The sequence below is a fragment of the Myotis yumanensis genome, unplaced genomic scaffold (genome assembly GCF_028538775.1).
Source record: "Myotis yumanensis isolate MYYU_CA2020_CCGP unplaced genomic scaffold, mMyoYum1.0.hap1 SCAF_12, whole genome shotgun sequence".
In the NCBI taxonomy this organism is placed as follows: Eukaryota; Metazoa; Chordata; class Mammalia; order Chiroptera; family Vespertilionidae; genus Myotis; species Myotis yumanensis.
In genome coordinates, this window is record NW_027223763.1 from 12,011,083 (window position 1) to 12,035,671 (window position 24,589).

Sequence of the window (24,589 nt, forward strand, 5' to 3'; positions counted from 1 at the left end):
GCACTTCCCCAGACCACTTTCTTGGAGAGGCACGAGGACTACAGGCTGCCATGTACCTTGATGAGCTGCCTTCCTGGTTGCCAGAGGACCCTGCTATTTTTTTTATAATATATTTTTATTGATTTCAGAGAGGAAAGGAGAGAGAGAGAGAGAGAAAGAGAGAGAGAGAGAGAGAGAAACATCAATGATGAGAGAGAATCATTGATGAGCTGCCTCCTGCATGCCTCCTAGAATCATTGATTGGCTGCCTCCTGCACGCCTCCTACTGGACATCGAGTCTACAACCCGGGCATGTGCCCCTGTCTGGAATCGAACCCATGACCCTATCGGCCGATGCTCTATCCACTGAGCCAAACCAGCTAGAACAGGACCCTGCTTCTTTCCAGGGCCTGCTCCAGGCCCGTGGAGCTGCCCTTCGTCACCAGGATGCTGGCACCCCAGGTTCTCTTCTAGGAATGTGATCTTGAACTTGCTAATTTCTCATCCTTACAAAAATGCTCAGGGGTGAGGAATTATATCCACAGGTAACTAACTGCCTGAAATATGGTCTATTTTCTCTTCAGAGCACATTTTATCCCCGAGAACGATGGACCTCAGCCCTTGGAGGATGTAGCCCCACCCCAGCGTGTTGATGTTTACATTGCGCGTCATTGTGAGCAATGATCATTCAGTGACACTAGTTTCACCCGCTGGAGGCACGGCCCAGAGAGTCACAGGGTGACATGTCCACAGGGCCCAACTTCCATCTGGTCCTGGTGTCCGGTGAGTGGAATTTCCTGAATCAATGCTGGTTCTGTCCCACAGCCTCTGCCCATTGTATGGCTGAATACGTTTCCTTCAGCCCTTTGATGGCTGAGAATCCTGCCTTATACCGTCAGCTGGCTCTGAGGACCACCAGGCAGTAAGGCAAGGTTACCCTGCAGCGCTCTAACCTGCCTTTCAATAACTTTCCTCCTTCCTCTTCCCTTTCCATCTGATTCTCTTAGTTACTTCACTTCCTGTGCTGGATTTTCTTTAACTCTACAAACTTAAAAAAAACCCACCCCTAAATCCTTAGGGCAGCGGTTCTCAACCTGTGGGTCGCGACCCCTTTGGCGGTAGAACGACCCTTTCACAGGGGTCGCCTAAGACCATCCTGCATATCAGATATTTACATTACGATTCATAACAGTAGAAACATTACAGTTATGAAGTAGCAACGAAAATAATTTTATGGTTGGGTCACAACATGAGGAACTGTATTTAAAGGCCAGAAGGTTGAGAACCACTGCCTTAGAGGAATGAAGTGGGACAGAAAGCACACACAGGCTGAAGGGAGAGGATATGGTGATGGCCACTTGTCTAGCCAGGGCTTCGCTGCCAAGCTCAGCGCCGACTGGACTGGGACCACAGGGTGAAGAAGATTCAGGGTCTGTCATGAAACACGAAATCCGCCGCCCAGGCTTTCCTCCTACGAAGTGGTCCTGGAACTTTCCCGAGGCCTCCATTACCTTTGCTGCGGCGGCGGCTGCGGTACTGCTCCGTGTAGAATGTCAGCTGCGTCTCGTCGTCCGCCTCTGACCCCGACGTCCCCTTGGTTCTCCCGAAGCTGATGCCCCCTGCGAGGAAGCACATCCATCAGTCATCGTGGCCACAGCAGCTTCTTAGACCCTCCTCCTTCCCAAGATGGACAACCTCACCCTGACTTCTTTCTGTAAGTCCCAGGGCACCCGGGGGTGGGTGTGGCTTAAGGAAGGAGTTGGGGTTCTAACCGGTGCCTTGGCAGCCCCAGGGCGGTGTGACCTTGAGGAAGCACAGGTTACTTCTTGCTAAAACAGGGACAATAACTATTAACCTTGCAGGACTGCTTCGAGGATGAAAGGAGACAGGACATGTGAAATGCCTGGTCCATGGTGGCTACTAAATAACTGAGAGCTATATTGGTTGCTTAAGTGCGATGAGCCTGCCTCTAAGAAACACTCCAGGCAACTTGATTTCACACACATTTCAGCCAAGTGTTTACTGTGTACCAGGCCCAGAGCCAGACAGTGGACATACAGGGATACAACCAATCCTTGCCAACCAGGGGATCATAAGCTAGTCGTGGCGACAAATGGGGTCCCATGGTGCTTTTAACCTCACTCATGGCTATGCTTTCCACACAACAAGACCCCGGAACATGGGGGAGAGCAACCCGTCACCGCACAGGTGACCTGGGAGACTTTGTGGAGGAAGGGAGATGGAGTCGGGGCTGGAAGGGTGGATGAGGCTTCGGTGGAAGGAAACAGAGTTCCAAGGAGAGGTAAGAGCTGGGGCACCCCTGGGTGGGGCGTGTGGGCAGGTGGCAGTCCCATAGGGTGGAGCACTGACTGGGAGGGACATGCTGCTAGAGGACATGTGGAAGGACGTGGGTGTCACTGAGGATGGATGTCACAGAAGCTTCTGGAGCAGGAGAATGAGCTCACTGCTGTGCATACCAGGGAGGACATGATAGTGGTGCGCAGGTCTGTGGCTTGCTCCCAATGCCTGTGTGCGTTTTCCACTTCCCATAGCTCCTGCTGCGAACCGGTGTAATGGTGCTATTGGTAGGAACTCACTCAGGCTTAGCTACATCCTAGGGATGCCTCCGGCAACCCACGTGTCCAAGCACATAGATGCCATGCCCCTAACTATCATGGCTGCTTCTACAGTTCCCCCAGCCCCATCCCCACCCATCTGACCCTCACCTCCCTCCTTAACTACCAAGGTACCATTTTCGGAATGGAAACTGAGGCTCAGCGAGGCTGTCTCTACACCAAGCTGTCCAATAAAAATATCATGTGAGCCACACATGCAATGTTTAATGTTCTAGTAGCCACGTTAAAAGGATAAAAGTAAACATTAGTTTTCAGAATATATCTATTAACCCAATATCCTAAAAACATTGTCATTTTAATATGGAATTAATGTAAATTATGCTGAAATAGTTTATAGATTTTGCACAATAAGTCTTTAAAATCCAGTGTGTATTTTATACATAAGAATATCTCGGTAGAGTCAAAACCGGTTTGGCTCAGTGGATAGAGCATCGGCCTGCGGACTGAAAGGTCCCAGGCAAGGGTATGTGCCTTGGTTGTGGGCATGTCCCCAGTGGGGGGTGTGCAGGAGGTAGCTGATCGATGTTTCTCTCTCATCGATGTTCCTAACTCTCTATCTCTCTCCCTTCCTCTCTGTAAAAAAATCAATAAAATATATATTTTTAAAAAAAGAATATCTCGGTAGAGAGTAGCCGGGCGTCAGGTGCCCTCCGTGGCGGGGAACGCGGGTCTAGAAGCACTGACACAGCCACCATTCCTGAGCATAATTAAGAACCAGGATCTGGGCGCAGGAGATGAATAAGCCACGCACCCCACGAAGGCGTTGAATCATTTTTTAATGTGACTTGGAAGAAAAATGGTGCAGCTCAGATTCCATTAAAAGACAATGGCCGTTGCTTCTGCCCTAAGGCACTTAGCCTCTAGCAGGTTTCTGCACTGGCTTCATCTATGAGCCAGAGAGGTCATGCATGTCTGTGGGAAGGAATCAGGGCACTGAAGGCAGACCCCAGTTCCAATTCTTGGTCGCCCTTATTAGCTGAGTGGGCGTGGACAAGGCACCTCACCTCTCCGAATTCATCTTTAAAAGAAGAGGGACACGAACTCTCAGCTCACGTGGATAGTATGAGGGAAGGTACAGGTGCTGCATGTAAATAGTTGACACACAGACCACACATAGGGATGGTGAGGCACATTCATTTATTCGAGGTTTCCCCAAGTTTCTTAGGAGAGAAGAAGCACCGATGGGATGGGTGGTGACTCCCTGGCCTCTGTGACATCCTGGGGAGGTGGCAGCCACCCAGGACGTCTAGCCTCCGAGTGTCCGTATAACCTGAAGGGGCCACAGGCCAGGTACAGACTGACTTGGAGAGGATTCGGTCGAATGGAAACGGGCCCCCTCTGCTAGCATTTTAATATGAAATTGTTGACTTCGTGACCTCAAGTACAATCATTCATTACTCAGGGCTGCTTGCGTACTTCCATTTAGGAGCCGAGAGAAAGTGAGAATGGCCAGAGACTGGCAGGAGGACAGAAGAGGAGCCATAAGGTCCCTTGCCCTGTTCCAGGAGCCCCTGGTTCTGCTGGTGCCGAATGAGATGAGGTGGAGCCGTGAAGAAGATGGGCCAAGCACAGACCTCGGCAGGGTGTGCGCCGCTCTGGGCACTGCCTATGCAGTATCCCGTCCACGCTCCACAAGCGGCCTGAGAGGCAGGGATCGTCTCAGGTTTATGGAGGGCGATCCAACCTTCAGAGTTTCAATGCTGCGTATCAATGATCACACGTTACAAATGGCATCACCCTCAGATTTGAACCCAGCTTCCGTCTCATGGAAAACCCTCTACTCTCATGAAAAGATCAGCCATTAGGGAAATGCAAATCCAAGCCAAAGGAAAACAACCGGTTCATATCTACCAGGCTGACCACAATCAACCGAATGGGACAGGACAGGTGTCAGAATGGATGTAGAGAGACTGGACCCTCATACACTGCTGTTGGGAACGCAAGCTGAGGCAGCCACTGTGGAACATCATTTGACAGTTCCTCAAGAAGTTAAATACACAGTTATCACAAGACCAAGCCATTCTGCCCTAGGAATGGAAGGCAGGGCATTCCAATACACGACTGTTCACGGCAATACTATTTATAATAGCAAAAAGGTAGAAAAAAGACAAGCACTCCAATGTCCACCTACTGATAAATGGATAACCGAATGTGGAGTATCTATATAATGGAATATTATTCAGCCCTGAAAAGGGGATGCTGATATGGTATAATGTGGATAGACCTTGCAAACGTTCTGCTAAGTGGGGAAAAAAGCCAGATTTAGAAGTTCATATGTCATACTATTCTGTTCATATAAAATATCCCAAATCAGTAAACCCACAGAGACAGAAAGCAGTGGTGGCAGCCAGGGCTGGGCAGAGGGAGAAGAGAAATACAAAGTGATCATTAATGAGTCTGGAGTTTCCTTCGAGTGTAATGTAGATGTCAGGGTCTACACAGAGGTGATAGTTGCATAAGCTTGTGAATCTACAATATGGCATTGAATTATACATTTTAAAATAGTTAATGGATAATGTTATGTTATGTGAATCTTAGCTCAATAAGTAAAATATTTTTTTTAAAAAAATAGACCCTCTGTTCTCTTTGTAACAGCACAAGACTGACGACAGAACTGTAGAATGATGGAATTGTGTGTGTGTGTGTGGGGGGGGTGTTAGGAGGGGGAAGAAACACAGAGAGGAGGTATTCCAGAGCCACACTGAAAGGGGCCCAGCTCAGGCCCCAAGTCTTGACCCCATGTTTGAGAAAGCAGTGGGTCACCCTTCCGTTTGTCTTGGACCCACTGGTCACCTCGAAAAAAAAAATAACTCACTCATTTGCTTGTTCATTCATTTAACAATTATCAGCTCAGTGTCTGTTCATACCAGACCCTGTTCTAGACATTGAGAATAGGGCGGCGAACAGCAGTCAAAGACTTCCTGACTTCCTGGAGCTTCCTTTTTGGTGAGGAAGCAATTAAGATACTCCAGGCATGATGCTAAGCCCACCACAGGGGAATTCTCTCAATTTTACTGATAAATAAACAAAGCTATTCAGAGGCGTTTAGAGCCTCGCAGAGATGACACAAACATTTGGCAGCAAACTAGGAACCTGAGCCCAAGTTTGGAGCGAATCAGGGCAGCCAAGCAAGTTGAAAATCATATGATGGGAGAGGCTGGAGCAGGAGCAAGGCTGAGCGGTCTTTCCTGGGCCTGTGAAATTAACTCACCGTTCTCTGAGGACTACCTTCTCTGACTGGGCGGTCCTGCTCGGCGGCCTCGGCAGGCCCACCCCTCCACCCTCCATCGCCTGCACTCTTGCTATCATGATGGATGGCGGTGACATGTTAAATTATTCAGGCTCTGTGTCTTCCTCGAGCTGGTGACAGCGATATTGCATTTTCAGATTGCCCAGGAATGCGCCAGATAGAGAAATATGCAGCTTGGGAAGGTAAAAACCCACCTGACCCCCAACCGCCCAGGGAATGCAAATGGAACCAGTTCTAGAAAGAGGACCAAAGCAGCTATGACTTCCAGTCCCTCCTAAGCCACACAAGGGATCATCGTTCTGAGCTCTAGGGCTACACCTCAGATGAGCATAGGCATTCACCCCTTGAAAGGCTCTGACCACAAGCGCTATCTGCCACTGGGCACTGCTATATGCCAGGCACGGTGCCAGGCACGTTACCAGGCATGTTACTCACACGTGACCACATATTCTTATTCCTCCAGATGTGGAGACAGAGGCTGAGAGAAGAGAAGACCCGTATCTGCAGTCATAGGACCTGAATTCAAACATGGTTTATCTGATCCCCCAGGAAAGACGATCCCGGAGCATTCTGGGGAGTCATGTTGAATTTTTTAAACTGATCTTTACGGTTAAAAATTTTTCATGGTAAAATATAATTAAACATGACTATTTAAAACTTCAGAAAAAATGTAGAAATGGCCAGAGGCCCACGTACAGGGAACTGGTTTTAAAAAAAACGATGGCATGTCTCTAAAATAGACTTTCATGAGACCATTACATACAGTGACATAGATCTATATTTATTGACATGCAATCCTCTCCATGATACATTGTTGAGTGAAAAAGTATACAGGGGAGAATGCCAAGAGGACATTCATGCACACTTATACCCAACTGAAGGTATTTAGTGCAATTTCCACTGAGTGTGTGCAACAAAAACAAATAGTACATTGTAATATAAAAAAATGGATAAGAGAAAACTAAAAGTTATTCTGAAATGTTCACAATCAAGAGTTAGGAGGTAACTTTTAACGAGCGTATTGGGAAACTGTAAGTGCAAAATGATCCTATTCTGTTTTAAGAATGTACACACAGAATGTATGTAAACGTATGCATACATATAGAAATAAACATATTAAGGTTATTCTCTGGATAGTAAGATTGGGAGCATTTAACATTTTTTCCCTTACTGTTGCTCATCTGCATTTTTAATTTTCCTCCAATGAATACTAATAAAAAAGACAATAAAAGTGATGTTGATTTTTTAAAAATTGGTTGTTTCCTGCTGCAAGGTAAGCGCATGCCCCAGCTGACCTTTTCTGTAAAATGGCCATTTCAGAGATAGCCATCCCACTACCCAAGAAGAGAGATCTCTCAATTTATCCTCAAATTCTGGCCCAGAAATCTATCTATGGAGGAGAGGCTCTCCACTCAAGCTCATCTCAGCGTGTCATGAAAGGTCAGCCTCACCTTCTGGAATATCCCTTCGCTCCCTGTGGGAGGCTGAATTTTCCAGAGAAGGCCACAGCACACCCTCCCATCCCACATTTTCTTCTGTAACGAACTTGGCTGCTCCCCCGTCAAAGGTGGAGAGTAGTTCCTAGCCCCTGTGTCTGGGCTGCCATAGGGGCATGCTTTCAATAAAGAGGCTGCAAAGGAAGTGACTCCGACCTTCTGGGACTGGGCCATAAGAGGCAGCGCAGCTTCTGCCTGGCTGTCTTGAAATGCTGACTATAGATGCTGACCCCCTCTTTGGAAACTGGCCACGGCACCGTGAGAAGACTTAGCCACGTGGCTAGGCTGAGGGTAAGTGGTCCAGTCGACAGTCCCAGCTGAGCCCAGCTTTTCAAACAACCCAGGCAAGGGGGCAAACATGTGAGAAAAGGAACTTCTAGTGGATACTAGCCCCCAGCCATCGGAGTCACCCACAGGTGTCTGAGTATTTCCCGCTGAGTCCTGGTCATTGTGGAGCCGAGACAACCTACTTTCCCTTTCTCATGTACCAATTCATGACTCCTAGAATCCATGAGCATAGGATTGTTGTTTTCTTCAGGCACTAAGTGTGGCAACCAGAACACTCCCCTTGTCCAGTCCTGTGAAAACATCCACACTCCTTCTAACCTGTCACCTGTCCATGCATCTATTTGTAATTTTTTACAACTGGATTTTATTGTCTTATAATGTGAGTGCGTTTTGTAAATTTTGTTTAAAATATTTAAGCATATATCTATTCATTCACTTATGTCAGAAATACATAGTGGGATCCAACTATACGCTTTGCACTTTTGCTATTGCATAAATTACACTATGTCATATATGTATGTATATGTACACATCTATATATACATCTGGATTTACATGTATATCACTATCTTCATCTGTAACTATATCTATACCTATCTCCACCAAAGTATTAACAGTGTTCTTTGAACACTGAGATTTTCATCTTTTTGTTTACCTTTCTCTCTTCCTTTTTTTGTTTTAACATGAACCGAGATCATTTGTGGAAATTAAAATTAAGCTAAATAAAATATATCTATATCTTACCCATTACCCCATGTCAGTAAGTATTGATTTCAATAATATTTAATGTCTGCAACATCCTGAAGTATCAATGGATCATCACTTATTTAAACAATCCTGTTGTTTAATTTTTATGTTGTTTTTGGTTTTTCACTATAATATTGCATTGCATGCTCCTAAATGATATCTCTTTCTACACATCCCTATGCGTCCAAGTGTAGAATGTTTTGAGAGGAGAAAGATGAATGGCTTGGTCAAAGGATAGGGACATATTTAAAGGTTTTGATTCATGTCAAGATGTCCTCCAGAAAGGTTATACCAATTTCACCTTGACCAGCTGTCCACAGGAGTCATTATTTCACTACGTCCTCTACGACTCAGGGTATTATATCATTGCTCAGTCTTGTGATTTTGATATGCATCCCATATTTCAAATTCATTCTGTTGAATTTGCTCAAGTCCTTTTTGAGTTTTGATGCCCAGAGCTAGGCATGGTAACCCGGTGTGAGCTGAGCCACACTGAGAAATGGACGCTCACCTCCCTTTCTGTGAACATGAGACTGACTATAATGCGGCCCAGGGCTGCTTCTGCTGTATGGGCAGCGGACTTGGACTCAGTGTGCCCCCGGTTCTTTGTTCACACGCACTGCAAATAATTCTGGTCTTTCCCACCCTGTATTTGAAGAATTGATTTTTCTAAATCAAAGTAAAGAACGTTTTGTACCACCAAATTGCATCTGTATCTTTTGGCCCTTCTTCTAGCGCAGCCGTGGGCAAACTATGGCCCGCAGGCTGGATCTGGCCCGTTTGAAATTAATAAAAGTTAAAAAAAAAAAGACTGTACCCTTTTATGTAATGATGTTTACTTTGAATTTATATTAGTTCACACAAACACTCCATCCATGCTTTTGTTCCGGCCCTCCGGTCCAGTTTAAGAACCCATTGTGGCCCTCGAGTCAAAAAGTTTGCCCACCCCTGTTCTAGCGTCTCAAGTTAGTATTTTGCTCCTAATCCTATGATCTCATGTTTTCCTACTTCCCTGACAGCATGCCCTCTGTGAATTGGATAAATATGAAAGGAGCAGCATGTAAGGAAAAGAAACAATAGTTACTGAGTGTTCACAGCATGTGAAGCCACAGACTAGCAGGTTATGTATGGTAAAAGCATACAGTACATAGGAGAATATAATTAGGTTGGTGCTGCTATCCTTGTTTTAATATTAGGAAATTGATGTATTCAAGGGTTATCTGTCTTGGGCAAGGCCACCCAGTCAGTGAGGAGAAGGGGCTGGGTGGGAAGGCTAATTTCGGTCCTTGCTACGCCCAGTCTCCCACGCCAGTCCTCCCTGATCTAAAGCAAAGTCATGAGCATTGAGGAGACCTGAATGAGAACAGACCATGATAGCTCATGGCTAGAGAACTCCCTCCAGGTGGACATCAGCCCCATAATACAAACTCTTCCAGTACATATAATCAAATAAATATGAAGCATCTGACCCGACTACCAAGCAATCTACAGTCTTCCCCTTTGGAAAAAAAACTCAGTAAATATCTGTTGAGATTCTACAACGGGCCAGGCAGTGGGGCAGGGGGTATGCACTGGGAAGTGAAACAGACATACTCCCTGCCGTCACAGGGCCTGCACTCACCAGGGCGATAGACTATTCAGATAAATACATGTAAAAATTAATACACTTATGCCTGGCCGGTGTGGCTCGGTGGTTGAGCATTGACCTATGAACCAGGAGATCATGGTTTGACTCCCAGTCAGAGCAAACCAGGCTTGATCCCCACTAGGGGGTGTGCAGGAGGCAGCTGACTGGTGATGTTTCTCTCTCATCGATGTTTCTATCTCTCTATCCCTCTCTCTCTAAAAACAAATAAAAAATAATTTTAAAATTAATACACTCACGAGAAAACTCTATCAAATATCTGCTGACACCCAGATCCTGTGTCGGTGGTAACTCCCTGTGCAAAAAAACTATTCAAAGTAGAAGTGCAGTTGGCCTGGTGACTTATTCTGAGTGAACCCATGATGGTTTCTAGTGCTCTCAGCTTCCCTCCCTGCATGTACCCAACTAGGTACACTGACCTTATTGTTCTTGAGAATGAAAATAAAGTTTCAATGGTGCATCATCAACTATTGGAAAGCAGGATAAGATTAGTTCTTCTTCAGAATGTTAGAACCTCCTCTACCTAAAACTCTGAGAATAACTAACTCTGTAGTTGTGAAAAAAAAATACTTTCAAATTAATTTAGCCGTGGAAAAGTAATTTGTGGGGTTGGATCTGGAGAAGGAAATTGAGGCAGACACTTCAAAGTAAAGACTCAGAACCTCCTCTGTGTGTTAGCACTCCATTCCTATAAGCATCTTCGTTCTCCCTTTCCTAGTTTTTAGATTTTTTTTTTCCTGATAAAAGTGACAGATCTGACAGATTCAGAATGAATTTAGTTTTGTACTTTCATCTGGTAATAAGGTTTCGGTTGTTTCATGCAATGAGACAATCATATCCTTGTTCTTATTGTTTCAAAACCAATTTTAAAAGCTTGTTTTAGTTTTGTTTGTTTTCTTTCAAATGTCCCCATTAGGCATTGATAAATTTGAAGTTTCAGCCTTTTGGGGAATATTTTCATAAGTTTGGACTAAACTGTTACACATTTTTTGGCCTTTTCTCCATCTTTTAGATTTCTGTGCAAACATGTTTTCTTCATACTCCCCAAATTCCTCCTTCATTGTTATTCACTTTAAATATTTGTTCAGATTTTCATTTTTTGGAGTCTTCCTCTCCTAATACATGTATTTCATTTTAGCGTCTCCACTCTTAAGACCAGAAAAATCTCTCCTCTGGCATGAAAATATTATGCGTATTCATAAATACTTGGTTATAATTCTTCCTCTTTGAAATAGAAATGTTGTTTCTTCGTTTAATAATATCCAGTGCTGACAAGGGTTTTATGAAATAATTATTTTCCCAAATTGCTGCAAGCAGTGTAAATGTGTACGGCCCTTTTGGGAAGCAATTTGGCAATATAAAAAATGCCTTAAAAATGTCCATCCCTCTTGACCCACTTCTGGGAATTCACCCTAAGGGAACCATCCTAAATACAGAAAAGGATTTATGCAGTATTATACTCATTGCAGTGCTATTTATAAATATAAGAAAATGGAAAATAACCTTAATGGGAAGCTTGAGTGGAATGGTTAATTATGTTGGAATATTAAATGAGCCTAGATGATGATAAGATATTATAGAAAATGCTTGTGTCCAATACTGATTTCAAGAAAGGGGGGGGGGGGGTCAAAAACATAAATTCTATATTGCAAAATGAATACTACTGAACATAGTGAAGATTCTGCTTCTGGTCTGGAAGTTATTCACGGACCAACCCTCCTACAGATAACAATAAATTCTGGATAAAATACAAAGACAAACAAAAGCACTACTTGGAAGGCTCTGGAAATAACAAAAGCAGGAGCTGAGACTTGGGGAAAACAGTCAACATAGGAGGAACCTCCCATGCATCCAGCTTTGCCCTGAGGTTAGGTTGCAATTTCCATATGGCGCAGGGCAGCTGAAGCACCAAGAGAAAATCTGCTGTCTTTCCAAACCTAGGACCCAGTGGATGGATCCCACTCAGATCCACCAAGTCCACCAGGGAGAAAAGGGGCAGCCCAGGGGGGTGCCTCACAATCGGTGTGTGATCTCTGCAACGTCTCTGGCTGACTTCTGAACCACTCGTGTGTAAGGCAGACTCCAACCAGCTCAGCTAAAGAAAAAACAACGGCTGCTCTCCCCAGGGACTGCGGCCTGAGTCTAACTGCTGCAAAAGTCAACTGCCTTCGAAAAACAAAATATCAACATTCTTGGGAGAAACAGAATCCAAAAATCTTCATACAATAAATTCACAATTTCTAACATTCGATGCAAACTTATCCAACATGTGGCGAAGCAGGAAAGTTCCATCCATTCCCAAGAGAAAAGACAATGGACACAGGCCAACCTAAGATGACCCAGGTGCGCAAGGACTTCGACATAACACCACCTGTGCTCAGGTAGGTAAAGCAAAGATGATTACAATGAACACAAAATCTAAGAATTATTAGCAGGAAAATATATGAAATCATTATGAAACAGACTTATGAATATTTTTTTAAATCACTGGATGGGCTTAAATACGAATGAAGATAACAGAAAATAACCATTGGCCTTAAAGACCAATCTGAAGAAGAGACAGAAGAAAGACTGAAAAAGAGTAAATAGTGTCTAAGGGATTCATGGGACCACATCAGAAGTTCTAAATACAGATAAATAGAGTCTCAGAAGGCGAGGAGAGAGAACAGAGTCTTAAAAAAATAAATATAATGACTACAATTAACCAAATTTAGTGTAAGAGACAAACTACCAAATCCGTAAAGCTCAGAGGACACAAAACGGGATGAACATAGGATGAGGGAGAGCCTATACTTACAGTCAAATTGCTGAAAATCAAACAAACAGAGACCTCTTTAACCATTTCAATAAAGACAACAAAATTTTTTAAGCAGACAGATTAGGAAGGAATAGAACTCTTATTTTTGCAGTTGACATAATTTTTAGAATTAAAAACACAATAAGTGACTTTAGAGTGGTTGAAAGATAACAGATTAATATATAGAAGTTAATTATATGCTTAGATGTAGGCATCAAATAATTGGAAAATAAAATTTCAAAATCAATTCTACTTATGATAGTGTAAGAAACTCTAAGTACTCAATAGTATGTTTAAGAAAAGGCCTGTGAGAGCTCTTCAATAAGAATAGAAAATTGTTAAAAGAAATTAAAATAAAAAAATGTAAGTGAATGGAGCTATACAACCATGTTTTAGATTTCAAGACTGAACATTATAAAGATGTGATTTCCCCGCCACCTCACCTGTAGGTTAAGTGCAGTCCTAGTTATAATTCCAGCATGCATTTTATGGGGGAGGGAGGGAAACTGACAAGATAATTCTAAAATTTATATGGAAATGCAAAATAACCTAGTATAGTCAAGCAATTTTAAAATAAAACAAAATTGAAGGACTTACACTACCTGTTTTCAAGAGTTACTATAAAACTGTAGTAACCAAGACTATATTATTTTTTTAATTAATTACTTTTATTGGAGGCAACTTATCTAGGACGCAGGTAAATATATCTTGTCAAATTAAAAGAAATACTTTTATAACATATGAGTTTCTACAAAATACTACAGATTATTGTTTTATGGGTTTCTAATAGTCATATTGTTTGTATTATATTGCCACTTGTTTTGTTCCTTAATATTGTAATTTCAGAATTTAAATGATATATGTAGATCTAATTCATTAATTTTAAAAGCTATATTATAATTCATTGTATATTATCATATGTGTGGCTAGAGTCTATTATTGGCTAAAGGGTAGACCTATAGATCAATTGAAGAGAATAGAGAGCACAGAAATATATACAACTGACTTTTGATTAAGATATCAGGAGAAAGTCTTTCCAACAAATGGTGCTGGAACAAGTGGAGAGCCACTTGCTATAAGAAATAGACATAGGCCCTTAGTTCACAGCATGCACACATATTAACTAACAAAATGGATCACAGAACTAAATGTAAATGCTACAACTACAAACCTTCGAGAAGAAAAAAGGAGAAAAATCTTTGTAACTTTGGCAGAGGTAACGAGCTTAAATAGGAAACGAAATGCATAAACCATAAGAGAAAAAAGTATATATATATATATATATACTTTGTAAAAATGAAAAAAATTTCCTCTCCAAAGGACACCAGTAAGAATAGGTAAAGGGAGCCACAGAGCAGAAGAAAGCACCTGTAATACATATATCCAACAAAGGACTCGTATCCAGAATATACAAAGACTCCTGGTAATCCTGTTTTAAAAAGATAAAGAGCCCAGTTTTAAAAACTGGCAAATAATTTGAAGAATCACTTCAACAAACAAGCCTAAGAATGGCAATACTCACTGAAGAATCTTTAGTCACCAGGGAAATGCAAATAAAGCCGCAATGAGATACCACACCACAAGCACTGAATGGCCTCACCCATTCTGACAAGATTTTGGAGCCGACCAGACTCTCACACGCTGCTGATGAGAACAGGCATCCTGCACCTTCTTTGAGATAAAAAATGTCTCGCAAAAAGTTAAAACTATGACAAATATATGACCCACATATTCCAATAGTAGTTCTTTACTAAAGAGTAATGAAAGCATGTCCACACAGCACTTGCACATGAATGTCCATGGCAGATGTATGCACAAGAGCAAAACACTGGAGTAAACCTAAATGTCCATCCACAGGTGAACACGTAGAATGAAGCAGATTCATCACTAAAAGGAACTTCTGGCATGTGCATCAATACCAATGCGCCTCAGAATCATTAAGCTGAGTGAATGACACTAGACACAGAAATGACATGCTGCATAATCCCATTGAGATGCAATTCTTGACGAGGCAAATCCAAGCTAGAGTGGCAAAGGGCAGATCTCCGGGGGCCTGGTGTGGGTGGGAAGAAGGATGTGCTACCACAGGTCCCAAGCAATCTCTATTAAAAGAAATTAAAATGAAAAAATCTAAATAAATGGAGAGAGATACATATCGTGATGGAAATGTTCACTGGTATATACAGCTTCCAAAACTCATCGAATTGTATACTCTACGTTGATGCAGTGTACTTTACATAAAATACGCTTTAATAAAGTTGATTTTTAAGTTGCACATAGGAAACTATAAATCGAGCTTGGAAAGAAATTAGAGCGAGTTTTAAATGCTGGTATTAGTATGTGGGTGATGGCATTACGGGAAATTTGTATTTTTCTGGTTGCACTTCTAGGAATTTTACAAACTTTCCTTAATGAATATGGATCGTTTTAAATTAAAGCACATAAAGCAGTCTATGGCATTTATTAGATTAAGGCCAGTATCCTGTTCCCGGTTAAAGGTATGACTAAGATATATATTTTTGCCCAAGACATATTGTTTCCAAATAATCCTCTTCCTATTAGTCAGACTTAAGGGCAGAAAGGTCATCCCGGAAAGATAAGTGTTCTCCCTTATCCTCTACACTTCAGGCATGACATTGGAACAGAGACAATTCAATAATTCACCAAAAATAGTATTTTCAGCTGAATAATATCCATCATAGGGCAACAAAAAAACAACTGGATTTGGAGTTTGGTTCTTTAATCCGGTCACTACCTTGTGTGCCTTTTCAATTTTGCTAATTTTATTTTATTTTATTTATTTATTTATTTATTTATTTTATTTATTACTGAGAGAGAGAGGTTTGTTATTCCACTTATTTATGCATTCATTGATTGATTCTTGTAAGTGCCCTGACCAGGGATTGAACCCACAACCTTGATGCATCAGGACAATGCTCTAACCGACTGAGCTACCCAGCCAGGGACAATAGTGGTTATAAATATAATGCCCAAATTCTTTGACACAGCTCCCATTCTTGAATCCGGTGGACTAAAAGAGAATGGCAGAGGCTGGTTCTCTTGGGAGGGCTGCACTGAGCAAGCCAATCACCATCCAGGAAGTCTGACTGCCCAGAGACGGCCATGCTGGAGAGGCCAGGGGGAGCAGCAGCAGTCAACAGCCCCAGCTGAGCTCCTAGCCAACATCTGGTGTCAGGGGCCAGCCCTGCCAGTGGCCCCGGGAAGTCCAGCCCAGCTGAGTCTTTGGATGACTGCACCCCACCTGGTATTCGACTATAATCGCATGAGAGGCTAAGCAAGAACAGCTTGAATTCCTAACCCAAATAATTTGTGGCAAAATAAAAGTTGGTTTTAGCCAGTATGTCTTGGTATCATTGATCATACAGCAATACTAAATGGCACCGTGAACTTGGGTGAGTTATTTGACCTCTTTGAAGTCTTAAGCCATGCCTGGCTGGTGTGGCTCAGTGGCTGAGCATCAACCTATGAACCAGGAGGTCACGGTTCAATTTGGGCTCAATCCCCAATAGGGGTCATGCAGGAGGCAGCCAATTAGTGATTCTCTCTCATCATTGATGCTTCTATCTCTCTCTCCTTCTCCCTTCCTCTCTGAAATCAATCAATAATGATGATGATGATGATGATAATAATAGTAATGACAATAAACAACTCATAAGCCTTACATTTCTAAAGGGAATAGCATCTACTTTTTTTGAAAGACTTAAAAGGATGCTGTAAATCTGGGAGTACTGAGCAAATACTTGCCATTTTACTTCATTCTTTTATTTATATGTTTAACATGTTGAGTACATGTTTATTGAATACCTACTATATGTGAAGCCTGTGTAGGAATCATTGATAAGATATGGAATATGGCTCCTCACAGTAAGAACTCACATTTGGATAGAGAAAGTGGTCAAGAAATAAGGTGGTAGACTGTGGGCCACCACTCCAGGTGAGTGCAGAAGCCATAGGAACCACAGAGGGGGCGACTTCCGACTCTTCTGGAATCGGTGTGGAGGTGGGGAGGCCTAGGAGTGGAGGGAAGATCATTGCGCAAGAGAATCGAGGTCTGGCTTAGCTCTGTAGCAAGTGAGTGTAAACTAAACAAGGAATGCAGCCTGTGTGGGCCTGCGTAAATTGTGGTGAAAACAGACACGTGAGCATGGTGGAGGCACCCTAGTGTCTATCTTCCATGCACTTTTCTGGCCATATGAGAAAAAAAGAATAAATGAGAAAACAAATAATCAAGGAAAACAGATGTAAATAACTGCTGCCTTGAATAGTCTTTGTGACTTTGGATCTTCAAAGCATCATACAGGGCTCAGGTATGAGATTTCAACAGAAACGTCTCATTCTGCTGGAGGCAGTGATGGGCAAAGGTGATACTGGGAGGCAACAGGAAGGTGGGTCAAAATCTTTGCAAAATCTCTTTCTTAAGTCAGATTTACACAGGGATTTTCCTGCCTCTCTGCCTCCCGTGGCCTAATGATTGTCCTGTGACCAGTAGAGTTATTCTTTGACCATAATCATCACTTGTGTAAAGAGTATGCGTGTCCGTGTGTGTGTGTGTATGCGCGCATGTGTGTTTGGGGTCAGCAAGAATCCAGGAATCAGAAAAAGAAAGCACCTTCCCATTCGTCATTTCAGTAGGTCGATTTACCACCTCCATGTTGGAGGCAGAATAAGCAGAATGTCACCTAACTGATGTGTAAGGTCACGTGACAACGGAAATAGAACTGATTCAATATCAACTCCTAGATTTCCATCCCCAGTGCTCTCCACCTCTATCTCCTGTGAACAATAATATGGCCGAGCGCAGTGGTGATGGCGGTGAGGTTTTAGACATCAAGGCCTTGGCCAGATGGAGAAAAGGGAGAAGGAGGACCTATTTGGAACGAAGAACCTGGGCACCCCCTTCGCTGGGAAAGGTCCCTGATTCTCTGAGGCAGACACGTGAAGGGCTCTAAACAAATGCCAAGTTTAATTAGCTCAGATCCAAGTGAAATGGACTAAATTCAATTTGCTATTTGCACACCTTCTTTTCTCCCTTGGACCAGTTTAGGGTTTTAAACAGCTAAGGGGGATGGGAGAAAAGTGAAAGTCAAAAAAAGAAGGAAAGAGACAAGCAGAGCAGCGCGAACACTCGGAGTTGTGCCATTAGGTTATTTTAGGAACGAGTGGGAGGATTTGCTGGGCGATGGGAAAACGCAGGGTCTCATGATGTAGACAAGGGCCCTTCCCCTCCTTTGGTGGCACCTGCCACACAGAAGGGCTAAAGCGTATTGGCCAGAGGAACTCTGCAGGAGGAACTGCGGTGTCCCAAAGCCCTGAAGAGACGCTCTGGGCTCAATGCTGTGTGTTGAGGTATTAGCCTGCTGACTGCAGAGAGAAATACCCCCCCCGCCCCCGCCCCCCCCCCCCCCCCCCCCGGCCCCAGGTGGAGTTTTCCGTTTCCCCTCCCCGCCCTCCCCCATCAACATCCCACATTTCCATCCCAGGAGAAGACACCTTCTTTCCAAAGCTGCCTCCACACCACACCTTGTTTCAAACGTGGCCATATCAGGGTGAATTTGCATCCCTGTGGGGTTAAGCTCACACCCAAAGGTCCCTGCATTTCATAAATCTCATCAGGGTACAATGCAGGTGAAACCTCCTTTTAAAAACGCTGTTCTGCAAAATCACACACAAAACAACAAAAACCGCATCATTTTCAACCTCTCCCCACCACTCCCAACTCCACCCCACCAGAACCCCGCCCAAGGGCAAAAATGGCAAGTTATGTAGCTATATGAGTTCATTAACTAAGACTTGGGTTTCCTGGGTCCTCATCCTGTTTCTACTGATGCTGTGGCTTCAGGTAAGTCATGTGACTTCCCCATTTTCTTATAAGAGAAAAAATAATTCCATCTGCCCCATACGTTCTGCAAAGCTACTATCCAGTTCAGATGAAATACCCTCAGGTGGCCACACTGTACATCTTGATGACCCATCCTAAACCTGCTAAACTTCCTGTTTTTCCCATCCTCAAAAATGATGCTCTCCAGTCATGCATTCACTCAGGCCAAAATATGGCAGCCTTTAATGGTCCCTTCCTTTGTCCCCCAGAAAACAGCCAGTCCAACCTTCTCTCTTTCTGTCCTCTTTCTTATACACATGCTCCATTCACCCTCGCCTTTCTGCTGATCATCGAACACATGAACCTTGTTCTTGCCTCAGGGTCATGACATTGCTCTTTCCCTGTTCTTCTCCAGTTCATGCAGGCTTCCATTCAAATGCCACCTCCTCTGAGAAGCCTTCCCTGACCACCCCTATATGAGCTACCCCCTTCTTCCCCTTTCATACACTCCACACCAGGCTTTATTTTTCTTCATAACGTGTATTGCTATCTGAGATGATGCCATGCTTTGTTGCCTCTCTCTTCCATCAGAATAGAATGGTCAGGAGATTAGAATCTCTATCTCTCCATCACCATACTCTGTATACTTAGTTAAATGCCTGGCATACAGTAGGCACTCAATAATTATTTGGGGAAGAAATGCATATATAATGCATGTGAAAACACGTGGAAAAGTTCAAAACTGCACAGTTGATAGGAAGATTACATATCAACTCTGCCTCCCTACTCTAATGAAAAGAGGACTCACACGTAGGTTTGGAAATCTCTTGTAAACACAGGCAGGCAGGTTTCAGATCTGCAGGTTGAAAATATTTGGGGGGAAAAAATCCCAGAGAATTTCAAAAAGCAAAAATTGAATTTCCCACGCATTGAACACTAGGCCAAATTCATGTGAATGAAGTGGTGGGTAGGTATGTCCTACTGAGGCCTATATGTTAAATACAAACCACGGGGGATTGGTTCCAGAACACTCCCATCCTGTGGTTATCAAAATGCACTGATGCTCAAGCCCCTTACATAAAACAGTATTTGCATATAACCTATATTTGCATAGAAGCTACAGCAGGGTACGCCTACACATCACGTCTTCGGTGTGGATTCAGCATATAGTGCTTGGTGTGTGGCAAATTCAAGTTTCGCTTTTTGGAACTTGCTGGGATCCCCGCCCCCCCCCCAAAAAAAAAAAATATTTTCGATCTGTAGTTGGTTGAATCTGTGGATGTGAATCCTGCCCTAACAGGGCTGACTGCATAGGTTGTACGCAAATGCCGTGCCATTTCCTATAAGGGACTTGAGCATCTGTGGACTTGGGTATCCGTGGGAGACCTGGGACCCATCCCCCATGGATACTGAGGGACTTGATTGTATGTGTTCCAGGAACTCGCCTGCCTGGTTACATGAGGAACTCTCTTTAGAAAGGAAGGATCTGAAAGAAATGAATTCCAGTCTGCTAGGCATGATGTGTTATTTCCCAAATTGCTCTGGGTTTCCCAGGGACTGGCTTCAGGCTTAGGGGGGAGAGGGCCAAGGCTCCCTGCAGCCAGAACAGGAGGCCCCTGCTGAGGACCAGGTGGGCTATGTTCTGAGGGAGTGGCCGCCAGGCCCAGGCCCCCTTTAAGGCCTCCCTCACCCACTGGTCACAGGGTTTCTCTCTCCAGCTAATAACAAAGCCTTTTGTTATTAACACCCTTAAGTGTGAGCACCCTTAAGTGCTAGAAAAAACACATGCCAGGGACTAGATTTGAGCTCAGGCTCTTCCTTGCTGTGTGACTTTGAGAAAATTACTTAACCTTTCTGATTCTTTTTTAACTAAAAAATTTTTTTGTTTGTAATATGAAAAATAGGGACACTGATTCCTGCCTCCTAGATCTTCTTTGAGATAAGGTATTTGTAAGAGATGTTAGGGAGCCCTTTGCGACATGTCTGGTAGCCTGACTTTCCCCGGAAGGTGAGAGCCCGACTTTAAACAGCTTTTCTGTGGGTAGCCTTTGCCAGGTGGATGCGAACAGATAAATAGCAGGGGAGCATGAAGAGCTAATTCCACAGCACTGCACAGCTATTACTCCCCATTAGAGGAAATTTGTATTCAAAGATTATGTAATTGTGAAATGCCGAACAATTACAAAATATTTTGGCTCCTAGTGGGTACGGGGGAGGGATGCAAAGGCCCGAAATAGAAGAAGGTGGTGGCTCAGAGGGAAATTTTGTCATATCTGCTGGTGAATGACTAAAAACTCCACCTTCCCACACACATTGTGAACACTTCCGGCAAAATGAGTCATCCTGCTATGACGGCGACTATTTGCTAAGCCTCTGCCATACGCCGGTTTCTAGACCTGGCCTGGCCCTCAGAGCTGGGGCAGGCTGTTTTCAATCCTCCAACTAAGGGGGAGCCTGAGTGCCTCTGAGAAAGGCTGCAAACCCACAGCAAGTGCACATAGCAACCTTCCTCCAGGCCTTCCTCAGAGGGGCCTATGCCATGTACTTGGGTCACCATCACCCAGGTAAGAGGAACATTGTTATTTTCCTTTTCATTTTTATTTCTTTATTTTTATTGATTGATTTTGAGAGAGAGAGAGAGAGAGAGAGAGAGAGATCAATTTGTTGTTCCACTTATTTATACATTCCTTGTATGTGCCCTGACTGGTGATTGAATCCACAACCCTGTGGTTTAGGGATGGCCTTCTAACCATCTGAGCTACTGGGCCAGGGTAATACTTTTCAGACAGTAGAATACAAGTTGACACAGATACCCAGGGACACAAGGCCTATGTAAAGTGGGCGGTATATGAACTGCCGGGTAACAGAATGATCATTTTCCCAGCCCCCACGTGTATAATTTACATGGACATTATGTAATATTTATTGCTTCCTTGGTCTCTATGATAAACTGTGATGGTGGGAAAGGCAAGTAAAGGCATTTCTACCCCCAACCAAGAGAGGAAACCCAGACCAGCATCTCATCCTCAGAGGAATGGGTGTGATAAGTGACCTTCTTGAAGACCTTGAAGATGCAGGGTGTCACCAACAGGGTCCCTTAAGAACTCAGCTGGGTCCGGCAGGATGGCAGTGAGCAATTGGTTTGACAGATCAAACCGATTGTAGGCTCAAGGGCAGCCGCCAGATGTGGTGCCCATGCTGCAGCCAGTTCACACAGCCTCGGGCAGGCAGTCTGTGGCTACTGACCTGGAAGAGAGGGTCTTTTCCATCTCTGTCTGGAAGGAGTGTCAGAAGCAATTTCCACTCCCCTGGGGTGGGGAGCACTGCACATTTACAGTCTTGTCCCACAGCTGGCATGACGGCCTGAAGGGATTTGGTATGACATGTGCTCCAGAAGGTCCTGGAAATCTGATGAAGAATCGGGGTTTGCCACATCACTGAAGAGTTTAGGTGTCTGTGGTCTGTGGCATGCCACGCATCGGTTCCAAAATAAATGAGAAAGCCCTGCATCTTATACTTCCAGCGGGAAAGCAGAAGGCTTGGGAGGCCTCTTTGGGTTCTGAAGGCAGCACGTTAAATACTTGGGGATGCTGCCCTGACCCTCTTCCCAGTGGCAGGGAAGGCTGCCAGCTCTGAGTGAATCGCAGAGGAAAAGGCTCTGCCACAGGGCAGGCTCGGGTGCAGACCCGGCCATTTGCACCAGATGATCCGGTGGACCCTGTAGTCCAACAGCCATCGGTGGTAATAAATACGGCACGGAGTTCATAACAAAAGTGCCAATTAGGAAACTTATAATGCAGACCCCTGAGCTTCTGGAAGAAGGCCAGGCCATCTGGAGAATAAAGCTGTGCATTTGCAGGGGGAGACGGTCCTGGTAAGCTGCTGGGTCCAATCAAGACACCAGGAAGCCAGAGCTGCCTATCAAGAGCTGGATCCTGTCACATCCACTAAGCCAAGTGGGAGTGTTAGTGAAGGGAGCTAGATATTAATACAGGGAGGGAGCAAAGGAAATCGGGCACTATTCAGCATAATACACTAGGGAGCATAAGCCTGCTTAACCAGGAAACGACAGCTTCACACACTGCAGGGGGCAGCAGCATTGCCCCTCCAAGCGGATTAACAGCCCCCTTGACCCATCCAGGGAGCAGCCCACCCTAGGGGGGAGAAAGGGGTGGTAAGTGCATGCTCAATAGGAGCCCGATGGCACCCCTAGAGGCCTGTCACTCTAGCCTGGGAAAGGACAGGATTGAATAAGGGACACAGAACCTCAAAAGATCTAAGAAATGGATTGATTAGGGGGTGGATCCATCAGAAGTCACGAAAGCTTGGGAAGTTGATGGGTCAGTTTGAAGAAGCACCTAGTCGTTCCCAAGCCCAAGATACTATAACCTAAGCCTCACAGAGACTCTCGCCTATAAACATACGCTCATCCCACTGTGCACATGCTCTCTGTGTAACAGCCATGTGGCCCTAGCAGCCTCTTCCACCTTAAGGTCACAGCTGTAGTGTACTGGACAGAGAAATAAACTGGGGGTCAGTAAACCAGGGTTGGGGGCCCAGATCTGTCATTGGCTCAGGGTAGAGAAGTCATTTCACCCTCTCTATGCCTCAGTTTTCTCGTCTGTATTATGGGGTCATTTCTAAGTATTCATTTCCCACTCCACAATCCCGAGTTTCTAGAATATTTCATTTTAGGCTTCTTGCAGTGCAAGGTCAAGGCATTGACGTAGTGGCCGCATTTTACCGGAGGCCTCTCGGATCTTACTGGATGAACTCTCCCATAATAACGCACAGTAATAATGATCATTAATAATGCATGTGATCGTTAAAGTAAGTAGCATCATATTCCTCTTCACTCAGATGGTACCTTTTAGCAGAGAGTCTGCTGATGCTTGAGCAAGACCAAGGAAGGCAAAGAGGGGCTGCTATTTGAGCCACTCCCTTCAATCTTCCCTGTGTGCATTTTCAACCTAAAGGGAGGTGGCCTAGGTGGTGAAGAAAACCTGGGATTTGGCTTTAGAAGCTGGAGCTTCATGGCCAGATTCTTCTCATTTCTAGCTGTGTGACTGTGGACAAGTGCCTCAACCTCTCTGGGCCTCAGTCTCCTCATCCATGAATGCTTCTCTGCTCCTCTCCCAGGGCTGTTGCTGAGATCACCTCCGATAAGGGATGTGAACATGTCTTGTAAACTGTTAGTCTCTTTGCAAACACAGGCATTGCCATCCTGGTATTCAAAAGCAAATGGCACATGGATATTTCACAAGCATGGACTGGGGCAGATTATTTGCAAAGCATGCCCATCTAACGGGGTTTCATAAGTACACACACACACGCCCTCCTTCTTAAGATTTCCCTAATAATCTCTTTCCAAATCTTGCCTTTACACTCCTTTTGTCTCTCTCCCCTGTCATTTCTCTTTAATATCTCCTCTCTCGCCAAGCAATTTATTACTGAACACTGGGGTGGCATTTGGGGAGACCGTTAGGAAAATACACAAACACATATTTTGTACAGAGACGTAAACAAAACGAAGCAAGGACACGTCGATTCTAAGCTAAGATATTAAAAAATATACATCTTCCTTGTGGGCCTGTCAGAGCCGCTCCTATTAGCGATACTTAGCCTGAAATTAGGTTTAACAACCCCATCCCCTTAGGTGGCCTCAAATCCATTCACATGTGGCATTAACATGGGAGGGAAAGAAATGAAACAGGCTTGGACGCATTTCTTTTCCTCTTAAAAAAAGACACAAACCTATAAGAGTTTTTACAAAGCCTTTTGGAGCCTCTCTTGGCTAAAAAAGAAATCCTTTTGCCATTATCGGCCCCTGCAGCGAGGGCTCGCTAGCTGCAAGATTATGATGAGGGTAAGCATTAATTAAATCTACTGCGAGAGAACAATTAGGTACACAG

At 44.1% G+C, this 24,589-nt stretch overlaps 1 protein-coding gene across 3 annotated transcripts in view; it reads right to left on the reverse strand.

Annotated features, from left to right (window-relative positions):
* Positions 1 to 24,589, reverse strand: part of ASTN2 (astrotactin 2) — a 759,574-nt gene that overhangs the window by 495,208 nt on the left and 239,777 nt on the right. For all 3 annotated transcript variants that reach the window (XM_070430790.1, XM_070430789.1, XM_070430788.1), the window contains one exon: positions 1,491 to 1,598. In XM_070430790.1, the coding sequence (XP_070286891.1) occupies positions 1,491 to 1,598 (108 nt within the window). The remainder of the gene's footprint in view (positions 1 to 1,490; positions 1,599 to 24,589) is intronic.